Source organism: Herpailurus yagouaroundi, unplaced genomic scaffold (genome assembly GCF_014898765.1).
Source record: "Herpailurus yagouaroundi ecotype Mexico unplaced genomic scaffold, PumYag 188, whole genome shotgun sequence".
Lineage (NCBI taxonomy): Eukaryota > Metazoa > Chordata > Mammalia > Carnivora > Felidae > Herpailurus > Herpailurus yagouaroundi.
In genome coordinates, this window is record NW_024412419.1 from 8,899,063 (window position 1) to 8,920,749 (window position 21,687).

The 21,687-nt window shown below is 53.9% G+C and overlaps 1 protein-coding gene and 1 long non-coding RNA gene across 9 annotated transcripts in view; both read left to right on the forward strand.

Annotated features, from left to right (window-relative positions):
- LPIN1 (lipin 1) overlaps positions 1-21,687 on the forward strand; it is a 127,972-nt gene that overhangs the window by 84,817 nt on the left and 21,468 nt on the right. For all 8 annotated transcript variants that reach the window (XM_040496103.1, XM_040496105.1, XM_040496108.1 and 5 more), the window contains 11 exons: positions 1,245-1,374; positions 2,684-2,993; positions 4,109-4,202; positions 4,822-5,012; positions 6,710-6,803; positions 7,465-7,534; positions 10,923-11,015; positions 14,066-14,145; positions 19,311-19,437; positions 20,408-20,556; positions 21,041-21,127. In XM_040496103.1, coding sequence (XP_040352037.1) covers positions 1,245-1,374; positions 2,684-2,993; positions 4,109-4,202; positions 4,822-5,012; positions 6,710-6,803; positions 7,465-7,534; positions 10,923-11,015; positions 14,066-14,145; positions 19,311-19,437; positions 20,408-20,556; positions 21,041-21,127 — 1,425 coding nt within the window. The remainder of the gene's footprint in view (positions 1-1,244; positions 1,375-2,683; positions 2,994-4,108; positions 4,203-4,821; positions 5,013-6,709; positions 6,804-7,464; positions 7,535-10,922; positions 11,016-14,065; positions 14,146-19,310; positions 19,438-20,407; positions 20,557-21,040; positions 21,128-21,687) is intronic.
- LOC121044108 (uncharacterized) lies at positions 17,149-19,051 on the forward strand. The gene is made up of 3 exons (XR_005797128.1): positions 17,149-17,306; positions 17,947-17,951; positions 19,042-19,051. It is a non-coding gene; the product is annotated as an uncharacterized LOC121044108 (long non-coding RNA).

Below are 21,687 nucleotides of genomic sequence, written 5' to 3' on the forward strand. Positions count from 1 at the left end.
AGAGCGTGAGGGCCACCCCATGGCAACGTACCGCTTAGATGGTTTGCTGGGCAGTGGGCGCCATGGGCGATGAACCAGCCTATGAGCACCTCAGTGTGAAATGGAGGAGGGACAGAGAGTGGTTAGTCTGGTCCAGATGGCTTGATGACAGAGCTGGGGACCGATTTGGCCATGAAGGGTCCCTGTTGGTTTGATACAAGTTGGGTTTCGTCCACGACCGCTCCTTGTCCTGACGGGAAGGTGTATTCGGTTGGAGTTGAACTCGAACTTAGGGCCGCGAGGCCAAGCATGGCTGTGAGTGGTGGCTCACAAGACTAGAAGGTCTGGGGAAGAGGGTCACCCCCTGCTTCGTGCAGTATCATCGTTTAACGCTGGGGGAGATGATGTGGGAGAATAAAGGCAGGGGATGAGTGAGTGAGTTACGTTTTTCTCCTCCGGATGTTGTTCAGGATGCTGTGAGAAGTTTATAGATTAAGATGATTACTCTTGGCCGGTCACTCTTGGCTGCACAGAGGGAAGGCTTCGTCCCTGTCCAAAGAGTAGAGATACAGAAGATAGAGGGATGAGAACACAAGTTCTAGCCACTTAAAAGCTGGCCTGAGAATTCAGCCTCAGGCTATGTTGTTACAGATGAGCCTTAGCCAACGGGTGGGTCTTTGACGGATTCCTGGAAGATCTCGTATTTTGTAAAAATCTCCACGTAGAGGCTCCTGCCACGCTAAGCGAGTGTATTTTTGGCATCCGGCATTTGTGGCAAAGTTGGCCCGCGCAACAGTTCCCTGTTTTCAAAGCCAGCGGGGATTCGTAAATGTGTTAAATGTAGAATTGGATGGGGGCGTGTCTGAGAGAGGTGGGACCCCTCCGCAGCTGAGAGCTACCAGACTTGGTTTGGACGTGGAGAACGCAGGGGAGGTGAGCTCAGGGCGAGGTGGGGAAAGATGGGTGGTTGCGAGGTGAGAGCAAACTCTTTTTTCCCCCTTTCTATTGTCATCTGCCTTTTCCTCAGTTCTCCTTTCTAAATGCCCCTTCTCCTCTTGGAATTCGCCAGCAGGGCGGGCAGGTGGCCCACGTTGGGAGGCACCTTCCACCTGCCGCGCATTCTGTGGCCCCCTGGTGGCCACAGGTGGGAATGTCATGAAGCTTGTGTGCGTTCTCTGGGCTGTTGGAACCGTAGAGTTGTGGACCGAAGACATCTAAGAAAAGTGTCTCTTCCCAGTCTAATCGTGGATTTGTGTTTCCTTAAGTCCTTCAGGCTCCCGACCTTCAACACCTAAAAGTGATTCGGAATTGGTCAGTAAGGCCGTGGATAGGACGGTGCAGAAGAATAACCTAGAAATGCTCTGGCTCTGGGGAGAATTGCCCCAGGCTGCAAAGGTAAGTTTCTCCCCCTGCCTCCGTTCTGCCATACACCGAAGATGGTTTCTAAGAACGTGAAATGGGCATCATAATCTTTTCTTTCGAGAAATTTTGTTTCATATTCTAGTCTACTAAAAGAATCGTGAGAATATTTTTACAAATTTTTAAAAAATATCATAAAGCCTTTAGAACGTGCTAGAGCGTCTTGTAAGCCCAGTAAATATTTGTCATATGAACGAGTGAAAGAACGAATGAATGAGTGAACATTGAAAGCGCTCCTGTGAAGAATCCAGACCAACAACCCTTTGCAGGAAAGGTCTGTTGGGGCAAAGTTGTGGATTCTTTCCTTTTCTGGGTTTATATTTAGCTCTCACAGAAAAATGCTGATTTCGCTGCCCACAGGCTATAGTGCTGACCTAGCCAACCATCTTTCCAAACTCGTGTCATTTGTTGCTGGAGAAACGGCGTGAAAATGCTAACCCATCACTTCTTCTGGCAAAACGCTTCCAACCACAGACGTGCTGTAGCGTTGTTGTCATTTGTGCTAGAAGCTTGTGAGATCGGGTCCAGAAACGAATACCCTCCCTTCTCTCTCTAACCCATAACTTGCATTTTGGTTTTTGTTTGGATAAATCTTTTCCAGAACTGGAAACTCCTTGGAGAAGTAGAATCAAATGTTAGTTTCCCACTCAGGCGAACCGGCCGCCAAATCTTTACTTATTCACTCACGTTTTGGGGGTAAAACGTCATTAAAATAGAACATGCGTCCAGAGAAACGCCCAGGTCATAAGTGCGCAGAAAATAAACTTTCACACTACGGATGTATCCACGGGACTTGCACCCAGACGGAGAAGCGGGGCTTAACCGGCAACTTGGAAGCCCCACCCTTTGTAGTTACTATTCAGATTGACCCCCCAGAAGGATAAACAGCCCCCTGCTCTAACAGCAGAGGTTGGTTTGACAGCCCTCATCATGTTGTTGTGTGTAGTTGTAATTCATCTCTTGTCATTGCTGCGAAATACCCGCCGTATGAATATACTTCCTGTTCTACCGGTGGACGTTTATTTGAGCCTCTTGTATCTGTCGGCCTTTACTAATCCCACTGACTTCTCTTTGGCAGCTGATGTCATATATGAAAGTTCATTTGCTACGGATAGTCTGGTTTTTCTAGAATCTTTTGGCCGGTATGGAAATCGCCGGGTGGCTCCTGAGGCTTAAATGTCCGTAATCGGTTGATCGTTTTTCCCCAGCTGACTCTATTTTCCTGTTTGCCCACGCTCTGACCATTGTGTCCGTCTGTCTGTCTCTCTCTGCCCTTCTGATCTAGTCTCCACACAAGATGAAAGACTGCAGTCCATTAAACGGTAGGAAAGTCTGTGATAAGACGCACTTTCAGACCGTTCAGAGCGAATCTTCAGATGCGTTCAGTGACCAGTCGCCGACGCTGGCAAGGCCTCCCGTGCCGCCCGGTTTAGAGTCGAGCAAGCCTCCAACGGACGTGCAGTGTGTGAACGAAGAAGATGTCGAGGCCTTAGGAGCCGCGGCCCCGCCTTTACCCGCGATTGAAGACCCCAAGCCCCTGTCTGCCAGTGTGGCCCCGATGGCAAGCAAGACAGATTCTCCTTCCAGGAAAAAAGGTGGGAAGGCCCGCGTGTGCTGGCTCCTTGTGCATGAACTTGGTGCTCTGTCTGCACGCTTGGGTTCCTTCTCTCGGTTGTTCTGAACACGTCAAGGTGGGTGCTGGACCGGGACAGCCGTCGCGTGCAGTTTGTGCCCTTTTGCTGAAGGTGTTCAGGTATCAGAATTGAGTTATAGACAATGAGACGAAAGGAGCTGTTGGGGGCGGTGCAGTGAGCCCCCTCACTTTGTAGATCGGGGTGCTGGGATCCACGGGGATGCAGTCTTTTTCACACACTTGGGGCTACGTAGGAAGTTGATTAGGGAGCTCATCCTGGTCCCCTCTCCCCCTACCCCGGGTTTTGGTCTAGCACGTTGCCCTGGTTTCGTTGCCGCGAGCGCCGCCTTATCCCTGCGTCCGATGAGCATTTGGGCGTTGGCCTGTTTTTGCCGGGAACGCCCCTCCTCGCGTATACGTGCTCTGTGAGGCCAAGACTCTTTTGGTCTGGTTTCCTTTTGTGTCCCCTGCGCTCAGAACGGCGGCTGGCACACAGTCGGTGCTCCATAATTGCTCTCTTAAGACACACCCAGCTGCCTACCCGGAGGCGCTGACGTCACGCCTGATCTGGTAACCGCGCAGCCTTGTGTGGTTTTCTGGGCGTGTGTGAGCCGGTGATGTGACGCCCTGGCAGAGGTGGGCAGGGGGTCTGCGGCCCTGGTGCGCCGCGACCGGCCCTGCACCGTTTCGGCCGCCATCCCCGGGAGTCCTGGCCCAGAGAAGGGCCTGCGTCATGAGTGCCTTCATCATGTGATGCTAATGAGGATGATGACAGGAATCGCTTCAGCACACGGAGCACCTAGTACCCTTCAGGCGCTTCGCACGCGGCGGGACAGAGACGCCGCAGGGCGACAGAACTTGGTCAGGGCCACACGCTTGGCGGTGATGGGGTCACGTGCGCACTGGGGTCACTCGGCGTCTGGAGTCGGGCTGCTGACTTCTGACCCTTGTGCTCTTGGGCCGGGGGGCCGCTTGTGAGCACAGTTGCACATTGCGCTTTAAGTGCCGTCTGGTGCGCCTCAGAAGTCCGCGCTTCTGGAAGGTCGCTGTTCTGACTTGGCCTGTTTGCCCTTGCAGACAAACGAAGCCGACACCTTGGTGCCGACGGCGTCTACTTGGACGACCTCACCGATATGGACCCGGAAGTGGCTGCGCTGTATTTTCCCAAAAAGTAAGATTTATTTTCACTCCTCTTACCGTTGTCTAGGTGACTCTGTGTGAGTCTGGTTTCCTCCTTCATGGCTGACTAAGGAGCGAGGGAGAAAAAGGCAGTGGGAGGCTCAGATTTTACTGTGCGAAGCAACCGGTAACGACAGTGGGCTTCCCCTGGAGACGCGCGTGGGGGTCTCCGTGCGGCTGGCTTCCCACCTTCGGAACAGGAACGCAAGCTCGCGGCTGGCTCCCGCGGTGACACCCCCGGTCGTGTCGCAGCGGGCAGTGTGGCCCACACCCTGAACCGGTGGCCAAGAGTGGGCAGCCGCCCCCTGGGAGAGGTTCCCTCCCCAGGAGAGGTTCTCCCGTGGCCCTCGGGGCCCCTGTTCGGTTCTGGGATTTGCAGGGAGGGCTGGCCTCTTAGGACAGTGTGCCTTCTCCTCAGTTCGTTTCCCATGGGTTTGGGAGGGGACCCCAGGAGGCTAAAATAATCGTTTCCCTCTGAAGGTGATTCGTTGAGCCTGCCTTTCTTTCTCTGTCGTGGTCCTGAGGTGACCTCCTGTGCTCCTTCGAGGGCTGTCGTGTGGCGGGAGTCGTTTGATGTCCTCGATGTCACAGTCTCTCCCCTGTCCTTCCAGCGGAGAGCCTTCCGGGCTGGCCAGACACACCAGCGACAACGGCGCCAGGTCGGCCAACCAGTCCCCGCAGTCCGTGGGCAGCTCTGGCATCGACAGCGGCGTGGAGAGCACCTCGGACAGCCCGAGGGACCTGCCGTCCATCGCCATCTCCCTCTGCGGAGGCCTCAGCGACAACAGGGAGATAACCAAAGGTAGCGCAGCCCCAGAGCCTGGCCTCGGAGCCCGTCTTTGAGCCACGGGCGCCCCCTGGTGGCCACCGGCCGCAACGTCCGGAAGCTTGGGCTTCTCTAGTTCCGTCCAAGGTCGCCTTCCACTTGGCTGCCTCAGGGGTAGGGCAAGTGACTCATTGTCGCTCAAGGCCCAAATGTTGCCGGCCGGAGGGTTCTGTCGTTCACGGTTCACGCCACTCCTCCTACCTCCACTGTTCTTCACCACGCGGCCCCCCCCCCCCCCCCCACCGGGGGTGGTGCTTTCCGGCAGGTGAGGGTGTGCACTTCAACCCTTGGCGCTCAGAAGCCATCATCTCCCCTTCCTGCCCTGAGAAGCCATCCTAGACTCCTGTCTCCGTCCTCAGGTCCCTTCAGGGCTTTGTGAGTTTCTCCGCGAGGCTGGGACCCTTTATTCTGGAACCTGAACCAGCGGATCCGGCAGCTGGTGATGGACTGAAAGAAGTTGCTTAATGTGACCCAGCTGGTCGGGTCCATTACAGGAAGTCTTTCTCAGGCCCCCCTCCCCGTCTAATAACCAGCCACACTATGTTTCCGGATCTCGGGCACCGGCCACTCTGAAGCCCCGAAGCGGGGAGCACTCTGTGGGCGGGGAAGGGGTGGGAGGAGGCTGGTGTCGGTGGTACCCCCTCTGTGGTACACTCGCCCCCACCGTCATCTCACGGGGGTCCGTACAGATGAGGCCAGATTCCCATGGCTGGGAGTCCGCGAGGAGAGTTGCTGGTGATATGAATCAGGATTCCAAAGATCCGTGTCGTGGGCACTCCGAGTTGGCATCATGACCAGGGTTTTTTTTTTTTTTTTTTTTCCTGCTGGACAGGGGTGACTCTCCGTGTCCTGGGTCTCCTGGGTCCTGGTTTCGTTTGGGGGATATAGGACCCCCCGAGGGAAAGGGTAGGAACAAATTAGGGTTAGAGAGGTGGTCACAGCCCTCATCTAGGCTCAAGACGTGGCCCAGCTGAATGGGGGACCTCGAGTGGAAACCAGGGCTTTGGGTCAGAGCTCGTTCTAGAAGCCGGAGTCAGGGCTGAGGTCCAGGGCCTCCTGACCCGGTGGCCTTCCCGCCTCTCGGAGCGCGGTGGGCCCAGGCGGGCAGGTCTCACGCCGTCTCCGGCACTTGCAACAGGTGACAGGGATCAGCACCGGGGCCCTGACTCTGAGTGAGCCCTTCAGGACGCCGTGCTTTCCGTGCGTGACCTTGTCCCGCCTCATAGCCCCCGAGGAAGCAGGCGTGGTTCCGATCCCCACGTTACAGACGAGGGAGGGAACCGAGGTTTGGGGGGGTGAAGTATGAGCTCACTACAAGCTCACGCCAATAAGCGTGACTGATAAGCTGAGTGGCCTGGTTTCTGAGCCCGCTTACCGTTCAGCTGCTTCCACGGATGCACCCGCGTATGTAAACGTCTTTTCCACACACCTGCTCCCGGCCTCGCTGCCTGCGGGTACGCTTCCCCGACCCCTCCGACTGCTCCCAGCCTCCCTTCGTTTCTGCACAGGCCCCGTCCCCAGAACTAACTGAAGCCCCTTTCCAAGCGCAGTGGAACAATTGTCTATACGGCTGGACGACACTTGCGAGCGAGCGAGTGAGTGAGAAGCGAGCCTACTGGCCTTAACGAACGTTCCTTATATTTTCTCCTTATTCCCTACGATTGCCTTCACAGATGCATTTCTGGAACAAGCCGTGTCGTATCAGCAGTTTGTGGACAACCCAGCTCTCATTGATGACCCCAATCTTGTGGTGAAGATCGGGAATAAGTAGGTTCCTCTGGGAGGTCATTTTGGCTGTCGCGCCACGCTGTGGGAAATGCACTTTTTCAGATGCAGAGATGGCGACGGCGTATAAACCTTAGAGATGTAAAACGAGGTCTTCGTTCCAGTTTATTATTAGCTCTTCGCTAGCGGCACAATCCTGTGGTGTTACCTAGTTTTATTACGGAACGTGTCCAATCTCAGCACTTGGCCCCTGGGCCTCAGGCCTGTGTAGTACGTAGGCGGGAACAGAATAGACCGCGTACCTCCCCCGGCTTGGGTGTCTGAGGTCACGGGACGTGCAGGTGTTTTTGTAGCCTGTTGGCAAGCTTTCCTCCCTGAGGGGAAGTCAAGGGCGTTTAGGTATTAAGTTGGGGTACCTGGTTGCCTTTTTTATGAAACGTGGCAAGAAATGCCACAGGCACGTTGGTGGCACCGTGGCCACCGCGCCTGCCTGGCTGTGCTTGGCCCCTGGGACTGGCTGCTGTGGGGTCAGCGGGACGAGGGGCCCTGCCGGGGAGGGGCATGTGGGGGAGGGCTAGGGTGTTGGCCTGTTAGGGACCCAGCTGGAGTTCCAGAACTTTCCATGACTCTTTTCTCATGACGCTTGTAAGACCTTGCAGCATGAGCCTTCATCTTTGACATCTGTTTCCTTTTCTCCCGTCAGGTATTATAACTGGACAACGGCGGCCCCTCTGCTCCTGGCGATGCAGGCCTTCCAGAAGCCTTTGCCAAAGGTGAGCTTTAACACGAGGAAGAAGAGGCGGCCCTGCAAGCGACGGGGAGACTCCTCCGGGTGGTTGGAACGTAACTGTTCTCGTAGCACCACAAAGTTCATCACATGACGTCCTTTTGGAGTTCGTGGAGTCCGCCTCTCTTGCACGCTGAATGGCCTTCCCCTCCTTTATCAGGGCGAGACCTCCCAGTCCTGGCGGTTCCAGATCAAATCCTGCCCCCAGGGTTCCTCTCCCGACACCTGCCGCACTAGGGACACAGCTTGGGGGGGGGGGGCAGGTGGATGCCCGGATGTCAGAGCCCAGGGATGACGAGGGGACGAGAGAGAAGGGCTGGAGCAGGTGGCAGTTTGGGTGCAGGGAGACGGCGCATCAGACGCTGGGGGTGTCGGTGCTGCTCAGCCAGGAAGCAGGCCCCGGGGCCGAGCGGCCCAAGCGGGGAGCGGGCAGGGTCTGGCGGTTCCCAAGCCACCCGAGGCAGCGTGATGGCCGCAAGGAGGAGGCAGGGTTAGAAGGGCAGGTGGACTCCCGTGGCCCAGCATGCTCTCACGCTCCCCTCGGGACCCGCTGCACACTGGGCTTGGAATCGTTCAGTTTTCCGGCGTTGGCGTCTTCCTGCTGGATTATACATTCTTCGTGCTGCCAACACCGTGCCTCCCCTTGTCTCCCTCGTCCGCTTAGCAAGTGCTTTGTGCCATTTGGTGTTGTAGCAGATCAGCTAGTTCCGATACCTGAGGTTCTCGAAAAGTCTCCTCTGACTTTGTGGAGTCTGTGCTCACCCCTTCCTGCACACGCACGTGCCTGCGTGGGGCAGGCGTTTTGGGATTTGGAGACTGCGACCTCGTCGGTGGTGGTACTTTGTCTGAGGTCACGTTTCCCTTGCTGGTTTTGTTTTGTCCCCGCCTGGTTCCTGGGTATCCGTGGCCCAGGATACATTAAAAAAAAAAAAAAAAAAATTTTTTTTTTTTTTACATTTATTTATTTTTGAGAGGCAGGGAGAGACAGAGCGCGAGGAGGGGAGGGGCAGAGAGAGAGAGGGAGACACAGGATCCAAAACAGGCTTCAGGTTCCGAGCTGTCAGCACAGAGCCCGATGCCGGGTGTGAACCCACGAACCATGAGATCATGACCTGAGCCAAAGTCGGACGGACACTCGACCGACTGAGCCACCCAGGAGCCCCGGCCCAGGATACGTTTTTATGTTACGTTTCTCAGCTCTTACACAGCAGTAAGAAAAAAGACCAATGCAATTGAAGTTTCCTTTACCTTAAAGGAGTTAGCTCACAGAAGGAGTGCGCGTGGCCCCTAAACTTAGTCTTTGTGATACACATCCTAAGTCTTTTTACGAGCTGTCAGTAAGTTCACCCTGCTTATTGTGTTTATTAATATAGAATTCATTTTACATGTAGACTTTGTCTGTCTTTTATGGTCTCGTGTCAGCCTGGAACGGCCCTGCTTTCTCATTTGCAAAACTTGGGGAAATAGACAGACCATCTTGTTTCCTAGTATTTTCTTAAATCTTTGACCGGTCTGGGTTTTATTCTGAGAGTGAGAGAGGTGTCGGGAACCAAAATCAGTTTTTTTGTTTTTTGTTTTTTTCCAGTTGGTTGTCGCATCAGGATGCTTTGCTTGTAGAAAACAGAATGACTACAAGTAGCTTAAATGATAGGGGTTTCTTATCCGACTCAGTAAGAGTCTTAGAGGTTGGTAGTTTCAGGCTTGATGAATTTGGGTTAGCTTCTCCGTGATTTTCTTGGCTTTCCCTTTATGTTCACAAGGCGACTGTCCCCCCACATCGTCTTCTCAAACAGCCACCTCCCAAATAGGAAGGATGGAGACAGATTTCTCACTTTTCACTGGCTACCACTTGGTCACGTGAGCACCTCCAAAGCGGTTGCGGGCAAAACAGTGACTATGACTGACGTAGACCCACCGAGGTCAGAACATACTGCACCTGATTCTTGAACAGGGTTTTAGATTTGTTGGCAAGAAAGAAAGGGGATGATGTGCCCAGAGCATCAAGTAACCGGGTCTGGCGTAGCTACCTAAGTATCTCAGTACCTTTTGTTAGATGACTCTTTCCCCCACTGCTAGGCAGTTACAGCCACAGCATCTATTCCGTTTGTTTATGGATTTAGGTTCATTTCCGGACTCTTCTGTTCCATCTATATGTTTACTCACGTACCAACATAACACTGTTTTAATTACTGTAGCTTTTAAACATATTTTAATATCCAGTGCGGCTTGGACCTACTTAATACTCTTCTGTCTATGAATTTTCTGGGATCTTTTTGTTTTATAAACGAACTTTAGAATCACTTTGTCTAGGTACGAAGATAATCCTGGTAGTTTGTTTTTTTGTTTTAATTGGGATTTTGTTACGTTTATGGATGAATTTAGGACGAATGGGGAAATCAACATCTGTACGAATTATCCTCTTTGTGACTAGGTTATGAAGGATTTGCTTTTTGGTATATTAGGAGTTTCTTTTGTATCAGGTAGGGATCTTTAAATGACCGAAAGAAGCACGCTTCAGGCGAAACATGTGAATGATTTCTCTTTCTGCTTACCTGCAGTCTGTTCGGCTGAAAGACATAAACTGTTTTTTCATTACTAGCGGGGGTGAGGATTCCCTGATAGTTCCGTGAACCCTTTCCCTGGTGCTGGGATTTGCCTCAAGATTGATATTTTCTTCTTTGCAAATACTTAGAAAATTATGAATTATTATTTGATCTTCCCCCATTAAATGCTCATTTCTTTAGGACAAGAGTATGAGTTTTCTTGTTAATACTTGAGGTTTTGACCCCAGTGCATCAACTCCAGTTCAGTCGGTCAAAATTTGGCAATTTACATTCACTAAAGAGATCCTGTGCGTTTTTTTTTATTTATTTTTGTTCGTTTAAAAACGGTTTTTTACCCTATACGTCATGTCGGTCATTTCATTTTTTCTTTTATACTCATCATGTTGAGAGTAACGGTATGTTAACCCGTAGATCACTTTAATTTGCAAACTTCTGGTCGTACTAATCACTAATGATTTTCAATGCTTTCTTTTTTTTTGTTGTTGTTGTCGTCATGTTGTGTTTTATTTTTATTTGTTGTTTGTTTATCCCTTCACCATCTTCTTAAGTCTTCGTGCTTAAGTTATCTTCATGTAATTTTGGACGCCATTAGGTTTTGCTTCTCAGAAATTTTTCAGCCACGAAGAGTATGTCGTGTTTTCTCTGATTTTCTTTCTTCTTCTTCTTCTTCTTCTTCTTCTTCTTCTTTTTTTTTTTTTAATCTTCCTTTGGTTTGCATGCGTGCGTCTTTTGGTTTGACTGTGCTGAGTGGATTTTTTTTTTTTTTTTTTTTTTGGTTCCATTATTTATGTTCCCATCCGTTTAAAACAGGCCACTGTGGAAGCTCTCGTGAGGGATAAGATGCCCAGAAAGGGTGGAAGGTGGTGGTTTTCATGGAGGGGAAGAAACACCACGATCAAAGAGGTAAGCACGGGCCACCAAAGGGTGCTTCTACTTAGCCCAGACGACTTTGGGTCTGTGGAGTGCGTTTTCATGCTCCGGATGGGAGTGGAATGTGCCCAAGGCGCAGTACTGGGTTTCTGGGAGCCAGCCCTGCTGAGAAGCAGCGAGAGGCCTCCCAGGGTGTGGGGGGAAGGGGCCGAGGAAGGGGAGATGTGGCCAGAGAGCCTCGATTCACCTCCTGGCCCTGCGACCTGGCTGGCGGGGGATACTGCGGGCAAGTCACTGCCCCTCTGGGATTTCTGCATCTGTGAAAAGAAGGGGTTCGGTCTGAGAGTTTACTTTTCTGTTTAAAGTTAAGCAGCCCTCTGCTGCTCGTGAGTCTCGTTTGAATGGGGTAACTAACACTCCTCGTGCTAGACCGATTCCCGTTAGTCATGTCACTGAAAGGGCGCGTCTCAATAATGCATGGCTTTCGTTTTCCTTTCTGGAGATGCCTATGCTTTCTTTCCAGCTCTCTGTCAACCTCTCAACCTATTTCTTGAAGGTTCCATGCCCCTGTGTCCACCCGACTTCCTTCCTCCTAAGGCTGTCCCCGCTCTGGCTCCACGACCGTAAGGGCAGCCGGCGACGGGGGGGGGGGGGGGGTCATCGAGGGTTGTCTTAGGGTCTCCTTTTCCCCGGGCAGCCCCACCCATGCCCGTGCGATGACTCCTCTTATTTGCAAATCAGGCATTGTTTTCTGTTCCATGTTCACTTACCAAGTAGCCAACTACGTGGCTATTCCACGTGAATGTTTCGAGACACTTCAAAGCTGGTCATTTCGAAGACTGACCTCACAGCTTTCTTGTGAGTTCTTCCTTTGCCGGACCCTGGTCGGAAAATGGTGCCGGCCGGTGTCCCTCCGTAGGCTAGACCCTTCCTTTTTCCTCACGTCTCACATTTAATTCATCGTCAGGTCCCATCAATTTCCATCTTAAATACTTCTCACATGTACCCACCTCGCTCCGGTTCCACCCCCACAAACGTAGGCTGGCGCCGTCCCTCCCAGGATTGCTTCCGGTGGTCGACTGGTCTCTTCTCGCCCTCTCTTCTTCGTCCTCTATACCGTAGGTGCATTGGTCGACTTAGGAGACTGGTCCAATTTATATTATTCCTTGCTGAAAACCTTCTGGGATCCCAGGTCTCTCCATGGTTGAGACCAATATTCTTAACATGGCTTACAACACTTGTATCCTAGCCCCTGCGTCCCTCTTTAAACTTTTCTTTGCCGTTCTCCCCCTGCTTTCTCTACTGTAGCTTCACTGGCTGAACATACACTCTACCCCAGGACTTTTGCATATGCCATTTACACTGCCTGGTGTTCCTGGGACCCCTCTCACTCCCCTTCCCTTAATTGACTAGTGTCTCGAAAAGCCCTTTCTTGGCAGACTAGTCTGGGCTGCTGCCTTCTGCTCTCATAGTCCTGCCTGTGAAATGTTGCCTTCATCAATTTTGTCAAGAGTTTGTAGTCATATTCGTGTGACTATTACCATCTCTTTCTCCTCTAAATCCTAAACTCCATGAAGGCGGAGACCCTGTCTGGCTCTGATCCCTGGGTATCCTGGGTGCCCACCTTGGACTCAGAGCAGGGGTTTGGCAAGTATTTGAGGGAGTGCTGATATAGGGTATATAGTGTAGAGAAACCCCAAGGACAGTAGTCAAGTCGGTTGTTATAATACTGACAGAAACCTGATGATCTCAATTTGTTTATTCCATGAGTTCAAAGGGAAAAAGTCTGATGGAAGGTTTTATCAAGAGGAAATTGTTAACATTTTCTTTCAGCATACCTGAGTGGCAGTGATTATTCCGTTATCTCCAAGGGTATGAACAGATTAGGGCAAACGTATACTTTACTTTAGCTGACTTAAAACATAAAGGGCCTTTCTAGTTCCCTTCCTAGGGGGTAGAATGTTCTAGAATTTAGGCAGAAGGCTGGTTGCTATTTCAAAGGCCTGTTTATTGTAGATTATTCCCGTTGGCACCAGTTTGAATTAAGGGGAGTGCCAGCATGAAGGAAATCGTGAAGTTGTGAAATTAAGTATTTCTTAAAAAAACTGAAATACGTTTATTTCAGATAGTTAACGTATTTTTGAACTAGTCTAATAAAGGACTGTTGACAGTGGTGGCTATGTTACCTCAATAAATAGATTAAAAGTTACCGGGCATGTTATCACATCAACCTTATAAAGAGCTAACGGATATTTGGGTATAGTTCGTACTCATCCGATGTTACGATGGTCACCCTGATGTTTACGTTGCTCGTTTTCTTATTAACACTGAAGCCACTAACCTACCTCCTGACCAGATGATTGCAAATAGCGGGATTCAATTGGACACCCGTTGCCCTGGGTCCTCCCATCTGATGACTTCCGTGACGTGTGTGGGGGCTGGTGGCTGTCTTCTGGTCCCTTGCCTGCTGCAGGCCAGGCTCTGTGTGGGCACAGCATCTCTGTGGTCCTCACGGCAGCGTTAGGATGTAGATGTTATCACCCCCCCTTTTACCGGTGAGGAGACAAGGCTCTGGAAGCTTCCATGACTTGCCTCAGCTTCCCAAGCAAGAGAAACAGAACTGAGCCCAGATCTCTTTAGGGTCCCAGGGCTCTTTCTGGTACATCGGAGGAGCATTTTCTATGAGGAGTGTGTGGTGTTGGGAAGGAGAGAAGCATTTTCCCAAGCAAAATGTGGTGTGAAAATATTTTCAAGCATTTCTATCAGCAATTATAAGAAAATATTTTGAAAATATTCGGGTATCCAAGCAGCCCTTGATAAAGCATTTGCATAAGCTCCGGCGATTATGAAGTTTGGTTTGGTGCCACCAGCACTTCTGGAAAACAGACTCATTTCTGTCAAACAGTTTTTCTCAGCTTCACTCAAGGCATCCAAGCAGAGCACTAATCAGCACCTGCCACGCGTGGGGCGCGTATCACTGGGGACGGCATTCGGGGCTCTGCCCTGGGCTCCGGGGAGCCCGTCGTGGCACACCGGCCCTTCTCTCTGGTACTCCCCTGACTCCTTCTCGTCTCCTTCTCCAGGAAAGTAAGCCAGAGCAGTGCTTGGCTGGCAAGAGCCACAGCCCCGGGGAGCAGCCGTCACAGCTCGGCATGGCCACCAGGTACGGGGCGAGTTGGCGTGGGCCCTTGCGGCCCCTTTCTGTGTCCAAGGGCATGACGTGTGGCCGTTGGGGGCTGCTGGGGCTCACCGAGCATACAGGCCTGGGACCCAGGCGGACCGGGGTTGCAGCCGTGGGCGAATTGGAACAATGAACTGCGTTTCCCATGAATCAAATGGTGGCAGTGGTGCCCCTAGATACCTACCTTGTGAAGTGAACGTGAGACTCTGGGCACGTCCTGTAACTAGAGCCCTTCTTGTGGTCTCGGTGTTTGATGGCCCTGGATGTGCAGAAAACAGCAGTGGTGGTGATGATGGTGGCCAGCACCAGCGTTAACAGTAACGTGCAGATCAGTTTCCTTCAGAAGGAGATTGCTTTTCCCTATCATCTAAATACTTCCTGGCACTTTCGCTGATACTTTCCTAAGTACGGACAGGGGTTCGTGTTGGCAACTCACACGTACTGTGAATGTTCGCCGTCAGGTTAATTTGTTCTTACGGGATTTGGGGGCAACTCTGATCTGAGGGCAGTGCCATCGTGCACCAGTTAGGATGTCGATAACGTACGTAGATAGCGAATGAGCCAACGTAACGCCCTTTACCCGTCACCTTACCTTTAGAATAATCCCGTGTTTAAGAAACTCAGGATTGCATTAGGAAGAAAAAAGCGAACAAACTAATGGAAGGCAAGACGCAGATCTTAATCATTTTTGTATCCTGGGGGCTAAGCTGATGCCTGACACGCAGCCGGCGTTTCATAAATGTTGCGGAGCTATTGCTGACTTGATAAGTTTTATCCAATATATTGCTGATTCATAGGAGGGGCAGGCTTAGATCTCAGGTTCTCAGCCTCCCGGTCGTCGCTCTGCATCATAAACTATTTTGTTTCTAGAATTCGCTGTTGGAAATAGAAAATATAGGCGGAAGTAGGAAAAACTCCCCGGAAAGGAGAAGGCAGGTGTGCTCAAGGTGCAGCGCAGGCCGAGAACGTGCTGGCCTCTGAAGGGATAGAAGCCGGTGGACTTTCAGCGGGTCGTTGTTTACGCCTGCGAGTGGCCAGCCGCGGGCTGCGAACGGCAGACCTGGAGTCGGGCAGGCCTGGTTTGGGGTCCTGGCTTTGGGCAAACTGGTCTCCATATCCGAGCAAAGGGGCAGGTGTCGTGTCCAGAGCAGCGGGGGAGGCAGCCCGGGAGGCAGCATGGTGACAGGGGACCCAGACGGAGCGCTGGCTCTCCTGCCTTGAGCATTTAAACCAGTGATTTAGCTCCACCAGAAACTTCCTGCTCTCCCGTTCTTTCGAAGAACCTTCTCTGTCCTAGCCATGGTTTCCGAACACGAGAGGCAGCGTGAGCAGGACGGAGAGCCGAGGCTGTGTCGGCCTGCCGTGCGATTTGGTGAATCGTCAGCCCCGCGGTGTCTCCTTTCCGTCTGTGAAATGGGGAGAATGATGCCAACCCCACATACATCGGCTCGTGCGGTTCCCTCCATGAGGAAGGAGGTTCAGAACGCAAACCCCACAGGGCCGCACGGCTGGGGGCGGGGGGTGCAGCTGTAGCAGGACAGTTGGGGGGTGGCTCTGGGGTGGGCCCGGCCAGAGGGTCCGAGGCGCAGAGCGTGACGACCGCGGGCAGTGTGGCATGCAGCAGCTCTGATACTGTTCCTCTCCGCTTCCCAGGGGCCGCGTGGAGGACCGGGGAGGGAGCTGGTGGGGCGCAGGGGGCCATGGGGGCCCGAGGGGGGCGCAGGGGGCCGGTGGGGGCTCAGGGGGCCGAGGGGGACCAAGGGCGATGAGCAGCGTGACCCTAGGGTGGCTCCTGCCCGCTCAGCCGGAGCCTCAGCTGGCACGGTTTCTCAGAATCGTTGCAGGTTTTCTCACCGTCTGACACCGTCCTCTTTGGACGTTGCCGAAAATGCTGTTCGCGGCCAAACAGAACCCATTTAAGAGCCCGCAGCGCTCTGAGTTCATCACGCTACGCTCGTTTATTAACCCTGAAAAACGAAGCGCTGACTCCTGCGAGAAGGGATCGGGGGTTTGAAAGTTCGTTCGAGAAAGGGAAACGTCTTAATTTTGGCCGGCGTTCTTAGGCCTTCGGCCTCCCCGCTCGATTCGTGCCGTTGACTCAGAGAAGGCGTTGGCGCCTTGCCTTAATCGACAGACTTGATTGACAGAACAGGCCCCGAAGCCGCCTCATTGAGCGAGCTGCTTGTCACCATGCGAGTCGCGGAACTTCCGCTTGCAGAATGTACGCGGCGACGGGCGCTAACCCGGGTGTTGTTCACAGCTGCTCCGCGAACACAGACTCTCCAGCGGGCTGAGCCCTTTTGTGGCGTCGCTTCTGGCCGGCGCTGGGAAGCGGCCCTGCTCCCGGGCCCTCGTGAGCCCCAGCGGACTCTGGCGGGACCCCCGTTGCGCGGGGTGGCGTCCTCACCCCCGGCCCCTCTACCGGCAGCCAACCGTGTAGCTGCGTTCCAGAGTCTGTGTCTGTTTTCCCTCCAGCACGGCCAGCCGCACGGATTTAGTGGGTTTTTTGCTGTTTGGTCGCAAAGCAGCACGTGGAAACGAACGGTGATTCCGCCTCGTTCGTGTTTCCACACCCCACGGGCAGAGGCGCACATCAGCCTGGTGTCGTGCGAGCTTTGCTTCGCATCTGGATCTCATTTCTCTCCACGCGGCTGGGTTGGAGCGTAGACAGTCTCCGATTCAGCGAGGGGCCTGCAGCTCGTCTCTTTCTGGGTTGCCAGCTGGGTGCTCCGGGACTGTGCCCGACCCACCTGGAAATCTGCGGGCCGGTGGTTCAGAAGAACCAGCGTTGTTCACGGGACCCACGGGGGCCGGGACCGGAAAGGGCTGTTGTCAGAACATGTCACTTTACAGACGAGCCAGGGGCCCAGAGAGGGGATTCTCCAGTTGTGAGGCCTCATCGGGGCTCGTGTCTCCTGGGCCGTTTCTGTCTGTCTGTCATCTGCCTGCATCCTGAGTGTTTTGGTGGTGGTGGAGGGGGGGGGATGCTGTTTGTTCCTCTATATGTGGTGATGAGGACATCAGGACTGAAAGAAAACGAAGCGATTTGTGCAAACGGCCTGATTCCCGTGGACTTCCAACACAGACTTCTCAGGTTCTAACCCCAGTGCCGTCTGCACTTTATCTAGAAACCGGCCACAGATGTCACTTGGTTAGATTCATCTGCATGTAGCCCAGCCCTGCCGCGGACTAGCCTGGAGTCTAGCCTCCATGCTCTGTCCTTCTAAAATTTTTTTTAAATGTTTATTTACTTTTGAGAGAGAGAGAGAGAGAGAGAGAGAGAGAGAGAGCAAGCAGGGGAGGAGGAGCAGAGAGAGAGGGAGACACAGAATTCAAACCAGGCTCTGGGCTCTGAGCTGTCCGTGCAGAGCCTGACGCGGGGCTCGAACCCACGGACTGTGAGATCATGACCTGAGCCAAAGTCGGACGCCCAACCGACTGAGCCACCCAGGCGCCCCCACGCTTTTGTCGTCCTTTGTGGACCCAGTGGCCCGTTCCCGTGGCTTATTCCCCACGGTCCCGGTGTCCTGGAGATGGCCAAGTCTGCTTTCCGATCATAGCACTTACCACGCTGTGTTGTGATTGTTGAGACAGAAAGCCCCGGGAGTGCGGGGGCCAGGCTGTTTGCCGAAGCGGCAGTGCTCGCAAGCACTGGTTGGATGAGCTCCAGCCCACCAGCCCCGAAGCCCTCAGGCTCCCTCTCGTGGGGCCAGGGCGTCAGGAGCTCACGGAAGCGCAGCTCATTCTAGCTGTGGAAGGAAGCTCCTCCCCATGAAGAGGTAGCGGAAGTAACAGAAGAAGTAACAGAACAGCTGTGTCCGGTGACCTCCCTCAGGTCTCCCTAGTTTGGGGCAGCCGTGGATTGTAGGCGCTGCTCTGGGATGCACGGGGTGGGAAAAGCAACAGGCCACACAGGAGTGGGAGGGGAGGCGGGGAGAGTGGGAGGCCAGAGGACAAGGGGGCATTAGCGAGGTCCGAGCCCTTGGAGATAAAAAGAGAAGACGGAATTCCCAAGTGTATGAGTCTTGTTCCCAAGCGTATCAGTCTTGCATAAAGGGATGTCCCGAGCAGGAAGCTCTGGAGGCAGGCATGAGGCTGGGGCCTGCCTGCTTGGGGCCACTCAGCCTTTTCCGCTTAGCCTTAACCAACATTTGTTAACTTCGTACGGTGTTAGGACGTTTTTGGAGATAATGGTCCCCGGATGCAGGAAGCAGCGGGAAGCCGCTGGGTTGGGGATTATGCCATAGCGGGATTTTAGTCCAGGGAACAAGTAATTACAGATAGGCTTTATATGAGCTGTTTAAAGAAAATGAGCCTGCTTCCCACCCGCACCTCCCAGCCCTTCACCAGATGGAGAAGTCTGGAAGAGTCAGGAGCATTGGCCTGTGGGTTCTGCGCAGGCAGACGAGGTGTGTAGGACAGCCGGCTCGGGGCGTTCTGGAGAAGGACTGATGTCTTCCCTGTCTTCACGGGCACCTGCTGGGTTATTTGGGAATGTGTGTTTGGTGGGGCGCCTGGGTGGCTCAGTCGGTTGAGCGTCTGACTTCGGCTCAGCTCATGATCTCACGGTCCGTGAGTTCAAGCCCTGCATTGGGCTCTGTGGTGATCGCTCAGAGCCTGGATCCTGCTTCGGACTCTGTGTCTCCCTCTCTCTCTGCCTCTCCCCCGCTCATACTCTCTCTCTCTCTCTCTCTCTCTCAAAAATAAATAAACACTGAAAAAGAAAAGAAACGTGTGTTTGGAGAGGTGTGAACACGGAACTGATCCGTCAGGGTGTGTGGAAATTCAGAGTTCTCATGCTTGGCCAGCAGCCTCGGGGAGCAGAAGAGAATGTTTCCCTCGGCAAGGAGGGAGCTTAACCCTGTTTATCGGGAAGAGGAGCGTCTTGGTGGAAAGTGGAGTGATGATAGCGAGTGAGTAGGGACGTGAACGAGGAGAGGCAGCCCCGGATGAATAATGCAGGAGGTGTATGAATGGGAGTTAGCGGGCCTTCACGGAGAAATGTCATGGCATATGGCAAATGACCCCCCGAGAGACGGCCCTGGGGAGAGACCCGATCGACTCAGCCATTGATTCTGGCCTAATGCATTTTTCACGGCTGCCCAGATGCATGTCCTAAGTGGTGGTTACGTCACTGTGTGTTCCAGGATAAAGCATGAGTCATCCTCCAGTGATGACGAACACGCAGCTTCCAAGCCCCCAAGTGCGGGCCACCTCCCCCTGTTGTCCAGCGTCAGCTACAAGAAGACCCTCCGGCTCACTTCGGAGCAGCTGGTGAGTGTGTCCTTCCCTCGTGTTCGTGCGCCCCGGCCGAGGCGTGGCCTCCCAGACTCAGCGGCTGACTTCGGCGTCTGGGTGCCCCTGCGGCTCCTGTTGCCAAGCGTCGGAGGAGGGAAGCCCGACAAAGCCCACTTATCCTCAGGTTTCAGTGACTGATAGACTCGACTCTCCCAGGCTCTTCCCACTTTGCGGCAGCTGTGCGTCTCCTAACCTGGGGGAGATCAAGCAGTTGTGAGGGCCGGGGGGTGTTCTCGAGAGCTTCCGGTGGCAGGGGGCCGTCACGGTCACAGTGTCATCTTCGGGTTTCACCGGACCCTTCCTTCCCTGCCCCTTGTTTGCCATGAACAGCCAGCGAGCCAGTGTCCCCACTCTTTCGCTTCTGTCCCGAGAGTTAGCGGGGGGCCGGGCGTGGTGCTTCATGGGAAATAGCAGGCCCAGACTCCCGCTCAATGCCACCAGCTTGCCTGGCAGTCTCTTGTGCAGTGGTGTGGCACCGGGCTCGGGCCAGCGATGCCGGGGGGACCCTGAGGGTCCCAGCACTGAGATCAAAACCGCCAAAAGGTAACCGTGCTTTCTGAGCCTGCTGTGAAGTCCTGGGATCTGCGGTTATTCCGGGAAACGTTTCCCCACTTGGCTTCGTGTCCCCTTTCATATTTAGTCGCGGAGTAGCGAGTGGGTCCTATTCTGAAGTTGGAACGATGAGGGCAAGGCTTCCTGCCCGTCACCCCCCGCCCCCTGCAGAGAGTGGGTGAGCTGCCTTTCAGGTGGGCCTGGGGTTCGGGATGGCCGGACCCCGGGAGGAACTGTCCCCACGGAGAGCGGGACAGCGAAAGGAGGAGTTGTACGGTGGCCTAGGGCAGAGAGCTCGAAAAGCCATCCCGACGTCGCCCCTCCTGGAAGAGGGGCCAAATAGCCCTCAGTCTGGGCTTTCCCCTCAAGCGGCCCCGCGGCTCATGTTTTTCAGAAAAGCTTGAAGTTGAAGAACGGCCCCAACGACGTGGTCTTTAGCGTGACCACACAGTACCAAGGCACGTGCCGCTGCGAGGGCACCATCTACCTGTGGGACTGGGACGACAAAGTCATCATTTCGGACATCGACGGGACCATCACCAGGTGGGTCCGGCTGTGTCGGGGCCCTGGGGCCTGCAGCCGGCATTTCTGCTCGCGGTCTGTGGCACCGTGTGGGGCCCGTACGGTTCGGTTCCCGGCGTGGTCCTGGGGTCTTCGCCCCTCGCCATAAACAGCCGCAGTCCCGGCTCGGTGCTTGTCTCCATCGGGGCTCCCGCCTCCCTGGTTTTGATGTTCTTGCGGATGCTTCCGAAGCGCGACTTTCCGAACGGCCTTTTTGCTTTGACTTAGCGAGTCACGGACTTGAGGCGTGATAGTTGGAAAGTGCCCTTTCGTGTGTTAACGTATCCCTCCGTGAGCGTCCTCATATGATTTCTTTCGTTTTGGGCTTTTCTATCCGGAAAGTAAGTCACGGGTCCTGTTGGCGCCCCTCGTGAGGTATTTCTGGTACAGTGAGCTGGAATGGGCTTCCCCCCCCCCCCCTTTCGGCACGCCCTTTTTATTTTCTTTTTCTCGTTTCTCTGTTTAGGTCAGATACTCTTGGCCACATTCTGCCCACCCTCGGGAAGGATTGGACCCACCAGGGCATTGCTAAGCTGTACCATAAAGTGAGCCAGTAAGTACCGGGCCCTCGCCCCCATCACATCATGGCACGGGCCATGACTGTGAGGGTGACTGTGAAGAGGGGTGCGGGCGGCTCAGGCGGCAGGGTCCGGGCGGGGGTGCGGGTGGAGGACTCTGAGTACACAAGTGAGTCCCAATCCCGCCGGCTCCCAAGTGTGAGTTCGGTACCCAGAGACGAGAAGGGAAGTGATAGGAGGCTCAAAAATCGTTGGCGGAAGGAGGGTGATAGCGTTGGGGGGGGACGACCTGCCGTCCTGTGTCCGGCACGCGTCGCTTCACTTACTAGCCTTTCAGAGTTACTGTAAGAATTGATAGCATTAATTCACCGAGAGAGAAACTCGGAGGGTTGAAGTGGTTTATCCACAGGCCCCCGGCCGCTAACAGGAGGTACAGCCGCCCCGGTCTGCTCCGGTCTGTCTCCAGGGTCAGGGCCCGTCAGGGTCTCTCCCTCCCCACACGGCTCGTCGCTTTCTCCATCTTTCTGTGGACGAGAGTCTCCCGCATCAGTGAAACCTCTCCCTCCAAGGCTTTCTGTTCTCCAGCCTCTTAAAA